General features: G+C 43.7%; 1 protein-coding gene across 3 annotated transcripts in view; it reads left to right on the top strand.

Annotated features, from left to right (window-relative positions):
* KREMEN1 (kringle containing transmembrane protein 1) overlaps window positions 1–16,454 on the top strand; it is a 54,302-nt gene that overhangs the window by 2,329 nt on the left and 35,519 nt on the right. For 2 of the 3 annotated variants that reach the window (XM_025267411.3, XM_044929995.2), the window contains exon 2: window positions 15,062–15,224. In XM_025267411.3, the coding sequence (XP_025123196.1) occupies window positions 15,062–15,224 (163 nt within the window). Of the gene's footprint in view, window positions 1–6,147; window positions 6,197–15,061; window positions 15,225–16,454 lie in introns of those variants that run through there. The other variant, XM_044929996.2, reaches the window with a different exon arrangement.

Below are 16,454 nucleotides of genomic sequence, written 5' to 3'. Positions count from 1 at the left end.
TCATCAGCTTCTCTCCCTACCATCTTGAGATAATACATCAGTGCCTTGTGACTTTTCCTCTTTAGTTCCAGAGCAATTTGGGGGAGATAACACATGGTCTTTCTTCACCATCACATCCTGTCTAGAGCCTACCCACTAGTTTTTTAAAATCCTTTCCAATAAAAAACATGTTTTACTCTGAAGATATGTCAGGCTTGCCATTTCATATTTTTGATACTGTAATTTTCTCTAAAATTTTGTGGATGGAAAAAATTATTTCAATACTTACATTCTGCATAATTTTGTAATATTTAAATTACTAGTGGTTTGCATTTTTGAATGCTGACTTTATGAAAACAGTTAGCTCATTCCCTATCAGTGATACTTCTAATTACAGTGTATAGCCAACCCCAAATGATCTCCCTTCTCTTTACCCTCTAAGATCCTCTCCCTTCCTTCATAACAGATAAGGAGGGATGTAGAGGTTAGTGGTGGAATCTAGACTCCCTCTTCAAGGAGAAAGGCAGCCAGGGCCATGGACTCTCTGACGTGGACTCCCATCTGGAATTTACTAACCTGCAGGGGACAGCCAAGAGATAGGAAGAGAAGGCTGGGTGGACTTTAGCTCTGAGTTTTCCGCTGAAGGCAAATACCTTCAGTGTTTCACCTCACCATCAGTGTTTCACCATATTTAGGGCCTGCTGGGTGTGCGTCAGCAGTGTCTCAACTCTGGTAACGTTTGCCGTGAACATCGTTTTATAGTTGATACTCATTCTCCTCTAGCTCCTCATCTAGAATTTGTCCCGTTAGACAGTAATGTGTCTTGCCCTAAAACCTGTGAGTTCAGTTAACAGTAAGAACTTCATAGTGTACAGAGCTTTGTCCCTTGTGGGGACTCCATTAATGTTAATAGGATTACCTGCAAAAAACCTGCCTCCCAGTGCCAGAGACATGAGTTCAATCCCTGGATTGGGAAGATCCCCTGGAGGAGGAAATGGCACCTCACTGCAGCATTCTTGCCTGGAGAATCCCATGGACAGAGGAGCTTGGTGGGCTACAGCCAGCCCATGGGGTGGCAAAGAATCGGACATAATTGAAGGGACTTAGCATGAACGAACAGAAGGGCCGAGAGTAGTGAAGGGGACCAACGTGCATGCCAGTTTCTTTTATGCTTTTAGTATTTTAAGAGACAGGGAAATGGTCAAAACTGACCGGGCATCAAAGAACTCTCATCTTTTTGTGAAAACTCACTCCTCGACAAAGCTATTTAAGTGTTTGAGTATGTAATGAGACCTTTTATAAATCTTACAGCAAAAAGAAGTTCAGTTTAAGCTCACTGCTAAGAAACAGCAACTCGGTACATTTAACAGAGATATTCTTGATATGCTTACTTATGATTTAGGTTATTTGGATCAAAGGCAATCAGTGATGAAGGTAAAATATATTGCTTTCAGTTGCTTCACAGTGTACAGATTAGGAATTTGGTGTGATGGGCAATATATCGTCTTTAGAATTTTCAAGCCTGTAATGCCATCAGAGGTCTAGATCAGGTGTCGGCAATCATTTTTTATAAAGGGCTAGACAGTAAATAATTGGGGTTTTGTGGGCAATGTACTGTCTGCTGCAATTACTCAACTCTGGCTTTGTAGGGCAAAAGAGGCCGTAGACAAAATGTGAATGAATGAGAGTAGCTGTCTTCCAGTAAAACTCACATGGACACTCACATTCGAATTTCGTGTAATTGTTACGTGTCACAAGTTTTAATTTTTCCAACCATTTAGAAGTTTAAAAAGCATATTTTAGCTCATAGGACATACAAAAACAGGCAGTGGGCCAGAGTTGGCCTACAGGCTGTACTTGACCAAGTCCTGCTCTAGGTCCATATGTACTGATTTTCTTTTCCCACTGTTCACTGGTCTGAAAAGGTGACAAGGAGGCAAATGATTTTGGTGAATGAATTTTTACCTTTTACTAGTAGCTGACTTTAAAAGACTTTTAAGAAATGGTTGAAAAGGTAAATTTTATGTTATGTATATTTTACCACAATTAAAAATAATGTGTCCGGGAGGGAAATTTCATGCACATACATTTGGATCTTTACTAAGACTTAAAAAAAAAAAGCTTTAAAAAGAAATTCAAAAATAAATAAATAAATAAATAAATAAAAAGAAATTCAGTGTGGTTCAGTGTGCAGTACATAAAGAAAACAGAGCCTGCCTCAGAACCAGCCCAGGGTTTGTTCAGCTATGCAGATGTTGCTTGGATCAAACTGTTGAGAGATCTGTTTCTCAGAGGAAAGCCCAGGCAGCAGGTGGCACCAGCCCTGAGATATTAAAAAAAAAAAAAAGCCAGAAAAAAAAAAAAGAGAAAACAAACTTCTATCATTTTCCTAAACAGTTGAGTTTTATTTCCATGGTTCTATCGTCATTTTTATAAAGTGGCCTTTAGAAAAACAACAATGTGTTTAGCATGGCTGATTATTTTAAAACATTTTTGAAAAAAACAAAATGAAATAAACATACCAAGTTGATTGTATTTGTACTGTGGAACAGTTAATGCAAAACACTTGGGAGAGGCCGGAAGTTTGGATCTGCAGCTTTTGTCTGGGTTTTTGCCTCCTGACTAAGGACAACAGGAGGAAGTCAATGTGTTCCTTAGCAAGCTACCTGTGCGGGTTTTGAGGTGAGGTCTCCTCAAGCCCCCTGTCGTCACCTGGCAGGTTAGTTGCTGGCTGACTCCTGGTGAATGGGTGAGAACTCTGACTGACATTCTCCCATGTTATTTTGATCTTGAGAATCCAGCTGGAACCCAGAAGCGTGAGTCTAGGAGAGGAGCCCGCGGTCACTCTGTATTTTTCCCCCTTTCTCTGTTGTCTTCAGTGTCTTCCTCTCAAGATAGCAGTGCTTCTTCCCCAGACCTCACCTCTGGGACCTTATCCTGGATTCAGATTGAACAGAGAAAGCAAAGGAGCCCTTGTAGAAATGTCAGAAGGTTGTCCCTCTTCAAAAATGGCCACTCCACAGAAACCTGCCTTTTCCTTCCCTATGGAAATCTTCCCACTCCCCACCTGCCTTTAAACCACTTTCTAGGTAAACACCTCCCTCGCCTGGACTTGCACCAGTTTGAAGAGGAATGAGGTTGGGGACTAGGAAGAACTTTATAGACAAAAGATTTCGGGCCACCTCCTACACAAGGCTGTGTCTCCCTCCTACTTATAACAGTACCCTCTCGGAGCTGCCCCTTTGCTGGGCCCAGCTTCTAGTTTCTCTCACCACTGATTTAATCCCTGGCAAGTAGCCAGAGCATTAAACTTTTATTGTTCAATTTTCCATGAGGGCGGGGTCCCACTTCTAGTGGGCTGAGGAGGCTTCCAAACCAGAGTGTCACACCACATTAGCAACTTCAGACTTTGAGGGCTGGACTTCTTTCAATTTGGTTAGATTCTTGGTTAGAACCAGAGCAGTGTACTCACACTCAAAGTTTGAAAGCTAGGAAATAATAAAAACAGCAGAGGCAACTTTTAAAGATGATTCAGAACAGTTGTAGCGTTGACTTATAGGACTAACTCTCCCCAGTTTCTTGATATCTTCCAAACAAATGTTAAGTGGCTGTCCATGTTCTTTGGTGTCCTGACATTGGATGAAAACATGGCGGCCAAGTAGTTCTATTCTAGAACAGTAGGGATTGTTAACCAGTATCATCACAGTATATAAATTACTTGCTGCTGTTCAATCTATAAAAATTCATCTTCAAAGAAAATTATTGGACTGGTAAAAATATTTTTAATAATGACCACAGAAGCCATATTTGTTTTTCTTTGATGTTCTTCCGAAGACTTCTTCTGGTTTTAATCAGATTGTTCCCACATAAAATACAGTGGAAATCTACAGTAATAAAATCCCTATTCCTGTGTCTATGGGGAAATAAACAGGATGGGGACTGTCCTTTTAAGGGGCTTTCCCCTTCCTTTTCCCCAGACTCAAAGCCTCTATTACTGGTGGGTGTTTTGGCATCAGTTAAGGGCCTTCAATCCTTCCCTCCCTCCATGTTTTGCTCTTTCATTAAAGTGTTTCTGTTGTCTAATTATATCCTTTCAATCAAATTAGAGACTGCAGCATCTGGTGAGGGCCATAACTGCTGCCATCTGCACCTCGTATATACAGGCCTTTTCAGCTGAGAATCACTCAACTTCCAAATGGCAGGAAGAGATTTGGAAAAAGTTTAGTTGGAAGGGAGGTTAACTTAAAAGGAACGTCTTCAAAGGCTGGGTGCGTCTCCCTGCTTTGTGATGTGTGCACTGCCATGCAGAACTTCATCGGCTTGGCTCACCGAAGATTCTCCTCCAGTGCTTCTGGCCAGTGAAGGGTTTCTGATTGTCTTAGCTGAAATAACTAGTCCTCTCATCCTTCTTACGGGCCTGAGGGGGCCCCCGGGCTGAGCTGAAAATTTCTCCCTTGAGAAGAATCTTTTGTTCTGTGACCACTGGTTAATGAGTATGACACTCTCTGTTTATTTGACCATTTCTTCTAATTCAGTGGTTTCAACTAGAGGAGATTTGTGCCCCCGAGGCACATTTGACAATATCTGGAGACATTTTTGCTGTGGGGAGCGGGGCACTACTGGCATCTAGCAGGTAGAGGCCAGGGATGCTGCTGACAATCCTGGAATGCACAGGACAGCGCCCCCTACAGGATTATCCAACCCGAAGTGTCAGTCATGCCGAGATTGAGAAACCTGTCCTGATCATATAATTCTTTTGCCCTTCTCTTCTCTGTGGCCTCAGAGTAGGCGACTCTGATCAACATCTTTTTTCACTCTTAAGAAAATAGATTCTTCATCCATATCTAAACTCCTTAAGCATTTCTGTGAACAGGGCTTCAGAAATCTCAGTGGAGTAGGGAGGTCTGTGGGTCACCGTATGTTTCCACTTTCTCTAGAGTAAGAGTGCCAGATTAAATACAGGACACTCAATTAAATTTGAATTTCAGATAAACAGTAATTTTTTGTGTGTTTGTCTCATGCAATATTTGGGAATACTTATCTTAAAAAATCGTTAGTTGTTTATCTGAAATTCCAATTTAACTGGGCATTCTGTACTTCCATTTGCTAAATCTAGCAACCAAATTCTTGATACATGAAACATCGCCTGAAACTTTAAACCTTTGACCAACAAATCAGTCTGTTGGCCACCATCTGTCCTCATTGTTCTGAGTGACTGGAGGTGACAACGGAACTGAGACTTGACTTCTGCCTCAAGCTGTCTCCATGGCCAGGATTTCTGAAACTTGTCTCTTGAGTCATATCTTTATCTTGGAACTGACTAACAAATGTTATCAAATGTCTACTGTATGCCCCGCATCTCTGACTAGGACTTGTCCCTGTGCCAAATCATAGAAAACGACAACTTTGTTGCTTTGGGTTTTAATTTAAAGATGTGCTCTAAAAATACACTGGGGCTTCCCAGGTGGCTCAGTGGTAAAAGAATCTGCCTGCCAGTGCAGGAGACTCAAGAGATGCGGGTTCGATCCTGGGTCAGAAAGATCCCCTGGAGTAGGAAATGGCAACCCACTCCAGTGTTCTTGCCTGGAATACTGAGCCTGGCGGGCTACAGTCCATGGGATCGCAAAGAGTCGGACACGACTGATCACGCACTCCCCTAAAATACACTGTCTACCTGGCAGTCAGCTAGCTCCTCATTCACAGGCTGTTGTATTTATTTGCCCACTCCATATCAACCAAGGGAAGCTGAATAGCCCAGAGCCTGGCTTCCATGGAGCATTGGCTGCCCTCCAGGATTCCATTATTGGAGAACTTTCTCACTGTCTGAAATTAAAAATTGGGCACAGGCAGTACTCATGAAACTTGTCCAGAAGTCGGACTGTATCAGTTTATTTTTATCTCCTTTTTAGTCTGATCGAGAACTTCAGACAGTGTGAAAGTGTTGCTCAAGTGATGGTTAGGTGAGGTGTAGATTTGAGCCAGGTGTCTCCTGTTGCAAGCAGACTCAGAATAGAAACAGGTGTATTCATTGCAAAGAGGGCTGCTCATTCCCTGTTACAAGCAATTCTACCATGGATTCCATTTAAATAGCAGATTCCCTTGGTTTAAATAGCAAGCATTTGATTTTTAATTACTTTGATTTACATAAACTTTCTTGGAACTTCTCCCGGGTCATTTCACAGTATGGCACTGACAGCCAGGGTGGAGGCCCAAACTGGTAAGGAAACCTGGGCTCTCTGAATATGTCCATCTTGGGTTCCCCACCTAGCCCTCCATACACCTGCTTCCCTCACTCAACAGATGTTTGCCAGGCATGTTCTGTGTGGTCTGTAGTTGCTGAGAGCACAGAGATGAGTGAACCGCTCGGGAAACTTACGGGCTAGTGGAAGCGGGGCCAGGTGCTTCTGGAGCAATTACAGTTCAAGATGATCAAGTCTTAGAAGAGCTGGGACAGCAGGCGCTGTGGGACTTGTTTTAGAGCCTGTGGTTTCCATAGGAGTGTAGTGCTGTCTCCTCTGGACCCTGAGCTTTCAAATAGTTCTCCAACATTTGTCCTATGTTCCGATGCTTTACAGTTGACTTATGATGCACTAAGTTATTGTCCATCAGAGAAGTGGGCTTTGAACTTGAAAACATTTTATTATGCTTCCCATTTCCTTCCGTGAAAACTCTAGTGTGAAATTTTATTTCAAGATTGAAGAGGATATTCATGAGTAAATATTTAAGTAGACCCACTGATGCTCAAACATTACACTGAGAGAGGTGTCGTCACCATGCTGTGATAGAATATGTCCTGCTGGTACTGGCAGAAAAGTCCACGGTTAATTAATGAAATGTTTTCCTTAGAGTTCTGCTGAGCTAGTGACTTCTGAGAGAGTTCATACTTTCACCGAAGCTTGGCCTAATCTTTCTGTATATGTTGGTAGGTGAATGGTCATTCTTTTTCCTTTTTTTGTCGGCTGCATCAGGTCTTGGTTGTGGCACGCGAGTTACACTGCCCAGAGGCATATGGGATCTTACTTCTCTTGACCAGAGACCAAATCCCAATTCCCTGTATTGCAAGGCAGATTCTTAACCACTGGACCACCAGGGAAGTCCCTCATTCTTTCTTAAAAGCTATCTCCTGGTCTTCAATTTGATGAGCGTATTTGTTTATAATATCCTACAGAATGACTGTCAATTCCTCAAGCATTACTCCATGTTCATGGTGACTCTTCCCGGCAAAAACACATGCTTCACTGTGACAGCCGTGCATGCTGTCCAGTGGGCCTTCCCTGGGTAAGAGTAGAGCATATTCCAGATGAAACCCAGACTGGGGACTGGAACCCAAGCAGCCCTGCATTCAGGGCCTGCTCTGCTTTGATAGTTATCTGTTTTTCAAATTACTACATAACAAGTAATAAGGACCCCTCTCTGAAGTTTTTTCATGGGTCTTCTGAATTTAAACCTCTGGTCCGTTGCTTAGTATAGGTTCATTGTTTCTTAGAACAGTCTTTTAATCAAGTATTTTATCTGTTAATGGGTTGGGAAGATCCCTTGGAGTGGGAAATGGCAACCTGCTCCAGTATTATTGCCTGGAAATTTTCATGGACCGAAGAGCCTGGTGGGCTAGAGTCCACGGGATTGCAAAGACTGAGCAACTGAGCAACGTTTTCGTCTGTTATGAATAAGCTGGAGATTCAAATAGAAGACCTCAGGTCCTCTTCCAAAAGTATGCATTCTTTAGTTAAAATAACTTTGAGAGGTACGGGATGCTGTTTTTAAGCACACTGTTCCTATGAATGAAAAGGAAGATCTGAAAGATATTTTAATAGAAAAGCTACTGATAATTTAAATAATTACAGTGATTATTTTGTGGCAATTCTACTTTGGGCAGAAGTACAGAACTTTTTCCTGTGGTCATTTGAACTGTGAATACATAGTCCAAGAACATGGTACGTGAATGTCTGTCTTGATTTTAGATGAGTGAATTTATGGTTGATTGAGTTTGATCATAGTTCTTGAAAAAGAAACTAAGGTAGATTAATTGTAAAACAACATGTTAGTATTTTCAAGGTGTCCTTTCAAAAATTTTTAATATGGGAAATTTAGAACATGTACAAAAATAGAAGAGTGTAAGGAAGTCATTATGTATCTCTCTCCCAGCTTCCATGATTGTCAACCAAGGCCAGTATTATTTCATTTGTATCCCTTTGATTCCTACAACTGGATTATTTTGTAACAAATCTCAGGTATCATATCATCTCATCTGTAAATATTTCAGTATGTATCTGTAAAGGATAAGAACCCTTTTCAAAAACATAGTACCACTACCATTGTCACAGCTAAAAAATTTAACAATGATTTCTTAGTATCATCAAATATCCAGTCCATTAATCAGTATTTAAATATTCCTGACTGTCTCATGGGTGTTTTTTACAGTTCAAACAAGGATCTAAACAAGGTGCATTTAGGTGATCTGACTCTATTAACCTAAGTCTCTATTCACCTAGAAGTTTCCCCTTTTTTTCTTTTTTCTTTGACATATATATGTTGAAGATGTAGCTTCTTCTAAGCAAAAAAGAGTGCTATAAGAGCCTCTCCAGAGGCAGGGCCCACATGGGAGGTGAGTTTTGTTTTGTTTTTTTTTCCTGAAGAATCATTGCTTCCATTAGAGAAACAGAATTAGAGCATTATAAGCTCGGAAGAGATTTTTAGTCATTAAGCCTTTCCTGTCACATTACCTCAGACTTTTGCATCTCTGTCCTATTTTGTTAGACTCCTGAGATTAGGGTTTAGAGTGAAGGGACGTTGGCTCCAATCCCCTCATTTCACAAATGAAGAAGTGGAGACCCAAATCCAGGTGATTTCTTTAAACCTCGCAGTGTCAGCTACTTACTTCGTGTCATTTCCTCTTTCTGCAAGTGATTCTCTATGCACTATGTATATAGAAGGCCTCCTCCTTCCCCGCAGACTAGCCTCTCTCTGGGGATCTAGATCTAAACCAAGATCTAGATCACTTGCCTTCTTGTAATCATGGGAATCCCTGCCCTTGGGGAGCCATCGGTGTTAAAGATGTAGACTTTCTTCTCACAGGCTCAGCCCCATTGGGGTGAGAAAAGCTGAGAACCACTGACTTCCCAGGGCCACACACTTCTTGACCTCCAGGTTCCGTGTAACTGAAATAAGCATTTCTGAAGTGCCTTTGAGTGTGTCTTAAGGGCAAAAGATGATTTTGTCAGGGACCGCAGGCGTTGAGGACCTACACACAAGTTCCCACCAGACACCAGTCTGTACTGGAAACGCACCAGGTGTGTTGTGCCAACATCTGACGACACTCTTATGTCTCTATCTAAGTATTAAAAGGAGCTTTTTCCACTTCAGCCTTGTAGTTCTATAATCTACCTGCCTGCCAAACTTAACCGATACCTTTTAAAAGAACAGAAGATATTCCTGCTGAAAAATATTGTCTGCCTTATTTTAAGATGTCATAATTCAATTTAGTGCTTGTTGATTCGTGTTGATTTCAAACTAGGCTAAAATCAGCCAGATTCTTCCAACATAGGATTAATAGAGATGCTGAATGGTTCTATGTGGAACAGAAACTCGACTCTGATGGATTAAAAACAGTGACTCTCACAAAAATCACATCAACAGAGATCTAACTAGTAATTAGCTACCAGAAAACTAGGAAAATTCAAGACTCAGTATGAGAAAAAATTTCTATTTCTCAATAGTGTGGTTAGGAATGGTTCAGGGAAATAGTGTCGCTAGGAATGACTTGGAGCTTCATTGAGAGCTTATTCTTCAACTTTATTAAATGTTGTTGAGGAGTAGAATGTCTTTTGCTTTCCCACCACTATCTCATATATGTCAAGTTTTAATTATTTTAACAGAATACCTCATTACAGTTTTAAACATGAACTTTAAAAATTCAGTGTATACACAACCCATCAAGGGTTAAATTGCCTGAGACTCTTAACTTGGCATTTTCCTCACTTATAATAAGTACAAATATTGAATTATGTGATTTCAGTAGCATATATAAACAAAGACATGTTTCATCACACAGTTGGAATTTTAAGAAAAGCATATATGTTTTTCGCCTTACCTTTTATCCACTGAATGCTGGAATTCAACATAGGGCTCAAACCATATATATTTTTTCCTTTTATTTATCTATTTTTAATTAATTTTTATTGGAGTATAGTTGCTTTACAGTGTTGAAAATTTCTGCTATACAGCAAAGTGAATCAGCTATACATGTACATATATCCCCTCTTTTTCAAACATTACATATTTTTTTCTACCCGCATGGTAGCCTGGAAACTGTCAACAGAACTGTAAATAGCAGAATGGTGTGCCTGTCCATCCATGACATATTGCCTTTTATAGCTATGTATTTTTATGGGGTAAACTACATGATCATGATTGTTACAGTACTTTCAAAGTTATAATAAAGTTTAATTTTTTTACAGTTTAGTAACATAGTAATGCACTGTTTATTTACATAATAATGATTTATGGGGCACCTACTGTGTACTAGGCACTTTACTTGCAGTTCCTCTGATTCTTCCATTTGTCCCAAGCTATTAATAATCGAATCCCCCTTTGTACCAGTGAAGAAACTGAGGCTCAGAGTTCAGCTGCATGCCTGCAGCTTGTAAACCACAGAGCTGAGCTCTAACTCCAGCCGGTATCGTGCTCTTTCCATGCTAGAAGTTTTTCTTGCTAGAAAGTGAGAAAAGTATTTGATTTAAACTGTTTCATAACCCTGGAGATTAAACATTCAGTCCTGGAAGTTTACATGTGCATATATGTCTGTTCTGTAGGTATCACTTGTTCAGGTGGTCAGGGCTGCATAGAAGGGCTTCAGGGGCTCCATGAGCACTTCTGAAACTGTAAACTGTTGTGTATGTGATGGTTGTCTGGGGAATCAGATCCCTGTCTTTCATCCTGTTCTCCAAGAGGTCTCTGTGTACGTAAAAGGATTAGGACTCCTGATCTCGCTGACCGCCCTCTTTTCAGAGATAAAGAAACTTGAGTTGTAGAAGGGATATGCTGTGAAGGAGGTACAGCAGCCAGGTCAGAGCCAGAGCAGGACAGGCCCGCGCCCATCAGCATCCTCCTCTGACCACAAGTGCATCTCCAGTTTTTAAAAAATAAATGCCACAAGCCATACTTTGAAGGATTTTGGTGATGGAGAAAAAGATAAGGCATCGCCAGCTTAGAAAGGCAGAATTAAGCCCGAGTGCTTCAGGCTTGTGTCTAACTTAAGGGCTGTTTTCCTTCAGTCCCCCAAAACAAAAGACTTGGGGTTCTCTGATAGAGAGGAAAGGTCCAACAGAGATGAATGGAGTGGGCTCCAGCTAGAGAAGACAGGCAGGAAATAAAGCAGTGCTTTTCACAGCTTATGATCCCTTCCTTCTCAAAACCCCTTCTCCCCTCAAGATCCCACCTCCCAGACTATGCTCTGTCAGCCTTCACGGCTGGGCCCTTCTTCCAGGCCTGAAATGCGGCAGGGCTCCAGGGCGTGGCCCAGATGTCCTCTCTCTCCACACAGGCGCTGTTACCTCCACACTTCTGGATCTGGCCTTGGCTTCTTTCCTCAACCCTGGGCTCATCTAGCCATCTGCTTACTCTCTTATCTCTATCCAGTTTTCCTGTCCAAAACCAAAGCCTTGATTCCACCCACAAGATACTGTGCCTCTTGGGTCTGCCCCATCATAGTACATGGCAGCACCATTCACCCAGCTGCCCAGGCCTACCTCCTTGGTGTTGTTGCCAATTGCTCTTTCTCTGGGACCCTGTATTCATCAAACCCCTGCCCCCCAGCAAATACTTTGGTTCTACCTTCAAAATACATCCAGAGTCCAGCCACTTCTTCCCACCCTTCAGCTGCCAGCCTGGCCCAGGCCAGGCCTTCTTTCCAGCCCATCATCTGCAACAGCCACCTAGGGTCCCCTTGCCACTGCTTGGCACGCTCTTCACAGCTCCTCCTCCTCCCAGCGGCTACAATTCCACTGAAGGATAAATCTGATCACGTCACTTCTCTGCTCAAAACCCTCCAATGTCTTCCTCTCATTCTTAGAACAAAAGCAAAAACCTAACTTATATGGCCTTCAAGACCTTACACATCCTGGTCTTGCCTGGCCCCTCCTCTTCATGTCCCACCCACCCTTCCCCGCATACTCGCCCTACTCTGGCTGGGTCAGAGGAGCGGCCTTGCACTTTCCCAAAGAGTCTATGCAGTTTTCCGGGTCTGTGCCTGCCATGCCCTCTACCCAGAAAGTCCTTCTTGTGTCATTTACTGTTTGCTTCCTCTTCTTGTCCTAGTACCCACCCTAGTATTCTGATGAAATCAAGATGCACACAATTGTAATCCAGGGTGTTCACGTTTGTTTTTCTTGTCCCCCTACACCCCGCCCCACCCCCCCACACACAATTGACATGCACTGGGCAAGTCTGCTCAAAAAATAATTGTCAAATCTGCTAACACTGCCTCAGTTTCCCTAGTGTAATTAAGAACAAAACTGGGTCTGGGAGAAGCAGACTAAAGCCAACAGGCTTGCTCGTACCCTTCCCATCTCTCAGATGCCACCTCATCCCGTTCCAGAGGGCTGTTCCATCCTTGTATGGATGGCCACCACGTTCTTCTTCAGATCAAGTCATCAGGGAACACTGACCCACTGCCCTGCAGATTGCTGTCTACTGCTAAGGCTTTCCGTTGGTCAGCCCGCATTTCTGGCTCCCAAGCCCCTCAGTCACTTTCGATAAGGGAAAAAGATTTCTAACACATAGAAATTAAGATTCTAGTAACTGGCAGAGATTGGCATGATGTTCTTAGAATCATCACCAGGGCAGATTTTTAGGAATATAGCTTCCCAGGTCCTGCTCTAAGCCTGAGACTGGGTAGGGCTCTGGTGTGACGAGCCCACATGCACACACACACACAAGTCTCTCTCTCTCTCCAGCAGATCATATATATTCCTAGTGATGATAAGTGCTACGAAGAAAACAAATGAAGGGCAGAGAAACGAGTGGAGATGGTGGGGAAGGGTTTTCTGAGGAGATAATGTTTAGTCTGTGATGGGAAGTATTAGGGGAAGAACTTTTCAGGCAGGAAATAGCATGGTGTGTTTATAGAATTAAAAGCAGAAGAATGTGGCTGGAGCACAGCAAATGACGAGGGGAGAGCTTGGTTGGTGGAGAGAGGGCCTGGGGCCACGTCTCACAGGTTCGCAGACGGGGACAAAGGCTCTGGGTTTTGTTCCCAGTGCTCACATCTCTCTGGGAGTTTTGAGCCCTGTGTGGAGAATGGGTTGTTGGGAGCACGAAAGTGGATGCTGTGGGACCCGAATCGGACCATATTGTCCTCCCATGGCTATCGGGACAAAGGTGACGGAGAGGAGAGGGTAGTTTCAGGGAACTCGTTTGACAGAAGTCCACAGGACTCACCTGTGAGAGGAAGCAGGGTGAGGGAGAGCAGGAAAGCACGAGTGAGGCCAAGGGGTTGTCAGAGGCAGCGTAGGGTGTGAGCGTGAGCCTCAGTCGCCTCATCTGCAAAGTGGGGGTGTTAAGGCCTCCGGGCTGGGCTGGTGATGAGCTGATGTGAAGCACTTAGAGCAGAGCCTGGCACTCAGTAGAACTCCATGTAAACATCAGCAGTGATGTGGATGGCGGTGATTCATCCAAGGTCGCACAGCTGTTTGGCATCAGGTCTGGGACCAGTGATTTTCTGCTATACTGAGCTGCCTCCTTCAGTTACCTTTGAACTTTTTAAATTCGTGCACACTCTTGGTGGAGGGTTCGGTTGACTCAGAACATGACAAGTCACCCTTCTCACAACGTGTAGGTGAAGTGTGAGGTGTCCTGTGCAGCCTGGGGTTCCTGGTTATTTTGGCTGTCCATAAAACCGTGCCATTCTGGGCAAAACCGGCCCAGATTGGGAGAGGAAGTGGGTACAGGAAGAGAGATGATCTGCAGGTAGGTTTCAGATACATTTCAGAGTATAGACCTGCCCGTGTTATGCACATGCTGAGGCTAGAAGAGGAGCATGCCCCACATTGGGAGCTGGAGGTGTGAGTCCTTCATGCCGGAAGTCGTGGGTCAGCACATGCCAGGAGAGGGAAAGGAACAGAGCCAAGAATGTTAGCGTAACTCCCCCAGATTGTCAGGTTCCTAGGGATACATCTTAAAGAAGTGTTTGAAGTGCTTCTATCTGTCAGTTTCAACTAAGCTAATTTTCGGAAATCGCTCTTTGTACCGTGCCTTTCTCGTGAACCTCTGCGAATGTAATGTGTGCAATATGTGGGGGGAAATCCTCTCAGCCGAGGTTCCCATCCAACCTCCACCCCTCCCCCACGAAGTCTGAAAGGCAGATTTTAGAAGCACAACTGTTGCACCTGCAAGGGTTTTGTCTTCTTATCAAAGGGAACTCAGACCATGTTGAACGTGTCCTGTAGGAAGGAATTTCAGAAGGAGGTGAAAGAAAATGCCAGCTCAGCGCCCACTCCCTCCTGTTGACTGTCTGTTTTGTGGCACCTCCGTCTCAAGCAGCATGGGGAGGACTGTTCTTCATTACCAGGGAATGTGAGTCATTCCCAGGCCCATGTGATTGGGATTCCAAGGCGTTGCTGTATCCCATGGCCTTATTAGATCCAAGTGTCAGTGCAGCCTTTCAGCCGTGGAGGAGAGCTCAGTTAGAGCTGGTGCCCTGGTTCCAGTTACCACGCAGAGACGCTGGCGGCTCAGTGACCCCCTCTGAGCACCCAGAGTTCCTCACGGACGGCTCCCAGATTTGGGGGTTTTCCTGGTTCACTTCATGGGCTTCAATACATTTCAGCTCCCTGTTTATATCCTAGCTGGGATCTGTATACTTTCGGGGAAAATGTCCTTGTGTCTGCAGACAAGCAAGCGCCAAGAGGAGCCTGGGCTTTGGAGGGTACCCAGCCCTACCAGTGTTCAACCCGCTGTGTCTCGTATCCAGCAAGACGCTACCCATTTCCAGCTCTATCCAAACAAAACAAGACATCTAGCACAGAGGGAGGAAGCTCTAGATGTTGCCAGAAACTTAGTTTGCTCTGTCTTTTCTTTTTCCTAGAATGTTTCACAGCCAACGGTGCAGATTACAGGGGAACGCAGAACTGGACGGCACTGCAAGGTGGGAAGCCATGTCTGTTCTGGAACGAGACTTTCCAGCATCCTTACAACACTCTGAAGTACCCCAACGGGGAGGGGGGCGTGGGCGAGCATAACTACTGCAGGTAAGACCCTCCTCTGGTCTCTTCCCGCCTTGCTCACAACTAGGCAAAGCTTTGTTCCTTTTGGCCAGCTCAGAAAGCCTTTCTTGTTACTATTTTAGAAACATTTCTCGCAAAACTGCGTGCACATGTGCACACAAACACACACACAAACACAGAATCTCTTTTCAACTTGGGGCTCTTTGATGTTGGTTTGCAGAGCTCTGCTTTCCTGTCTGATCACTTCCATGTCTCTTTGGGAGAGTTTCCTTTGTTGGTGCTGCCACCAGAAGACTCAGCTTCTTAAGCTGCCGTGGATGTCATGGGCAAGCGGAGCACTGTCTGCGGCCCGAACCTCCCTCTGCTTCTGAGCTAAGGAAGATGCCCTGTGTTGTCCCACATCCTGCCAGCCCAGGACCATCTTGCTCTGGGAGCAGCTGTAGCCAGCAGATTTGTGCTGTTTCTTTCCTTTCAGTATACTCGAGTGTTTCTTTGCTCTTTCACCTGCTGTCTGACCCTCATAGGGGCTGAACTCCATGGTGCTTCAAGTGTGTACTTGTGATTGTCAGGGGAGATGATCCATGGCTTTGATCAGATTCTCAAAGTTGTCAGTGATCCAAATCAGCTTGAGAACCACTGGTTAGTAGGGACCAGAGCACCTTTGGTTATAGCTACGTCTTAGGTATTTATATCCAGGGTCCTGGTTACGTGACTCATGGTTCAGCCACGTGCTGAATTTAATTATTATTAGGACAGGTACAAAGGCAGCCTCTTAAGCCACTGGGGCAGGGAAAAACGATCACTGAGCTACTCTTTGAGCCACACACTCTGCCCCCAGTTCTAGCAGAATGTTGGGATCTTCGCACTGTTGACCCAGCTGAAACAACATATTTATACCTATACTGCACGGGCCCCAGTGTTTACCTGCTGCCCTCCCCAGGTACCTTTGCCCATATCTAGGACCCTTATCTTGAAGTCTCCAGGCCTGTAGTCCGTGTTGTCTTCATCTCTTTGCCTCACCTCGATTCTAATGGACACCAACTGGCCATTCCCTCATAGCTACTAGTGCACTGTTTTTTAGTTTGCTATTTGATTGCTGTTTTTTATATGTTACATTTTATTTTTTGTTTGTTATAGAAGTGTTAAAAGTTTATAAAAAAATTTCTCAAACACCACAGATATATATATATATAGTTTAAATAAAGTCCTCATTTTACCTCTTCCCTCCCAAATCCTCTCCAACAAGGCCTTCTT

The sequence above is a fragment of the Bubalus bubalis genome, chromosome 17 (genome assembly GCF_019923935.1).
Source record: "Bubalus bubalis isolate 160015118507 breed Murrah chromosome 17, NDDB_SH_1, whole genome shotgun sequence".
Taxonomy (NCBI): Eukaryota; Metazoa; Chordata; class Mammalia; order Artiodactyla; family Bovidae; genus Bubalus; species Bubalus bubalis.
This window is presented reverse-complemented; position numbering and strand designations above follow the sequence as displayed.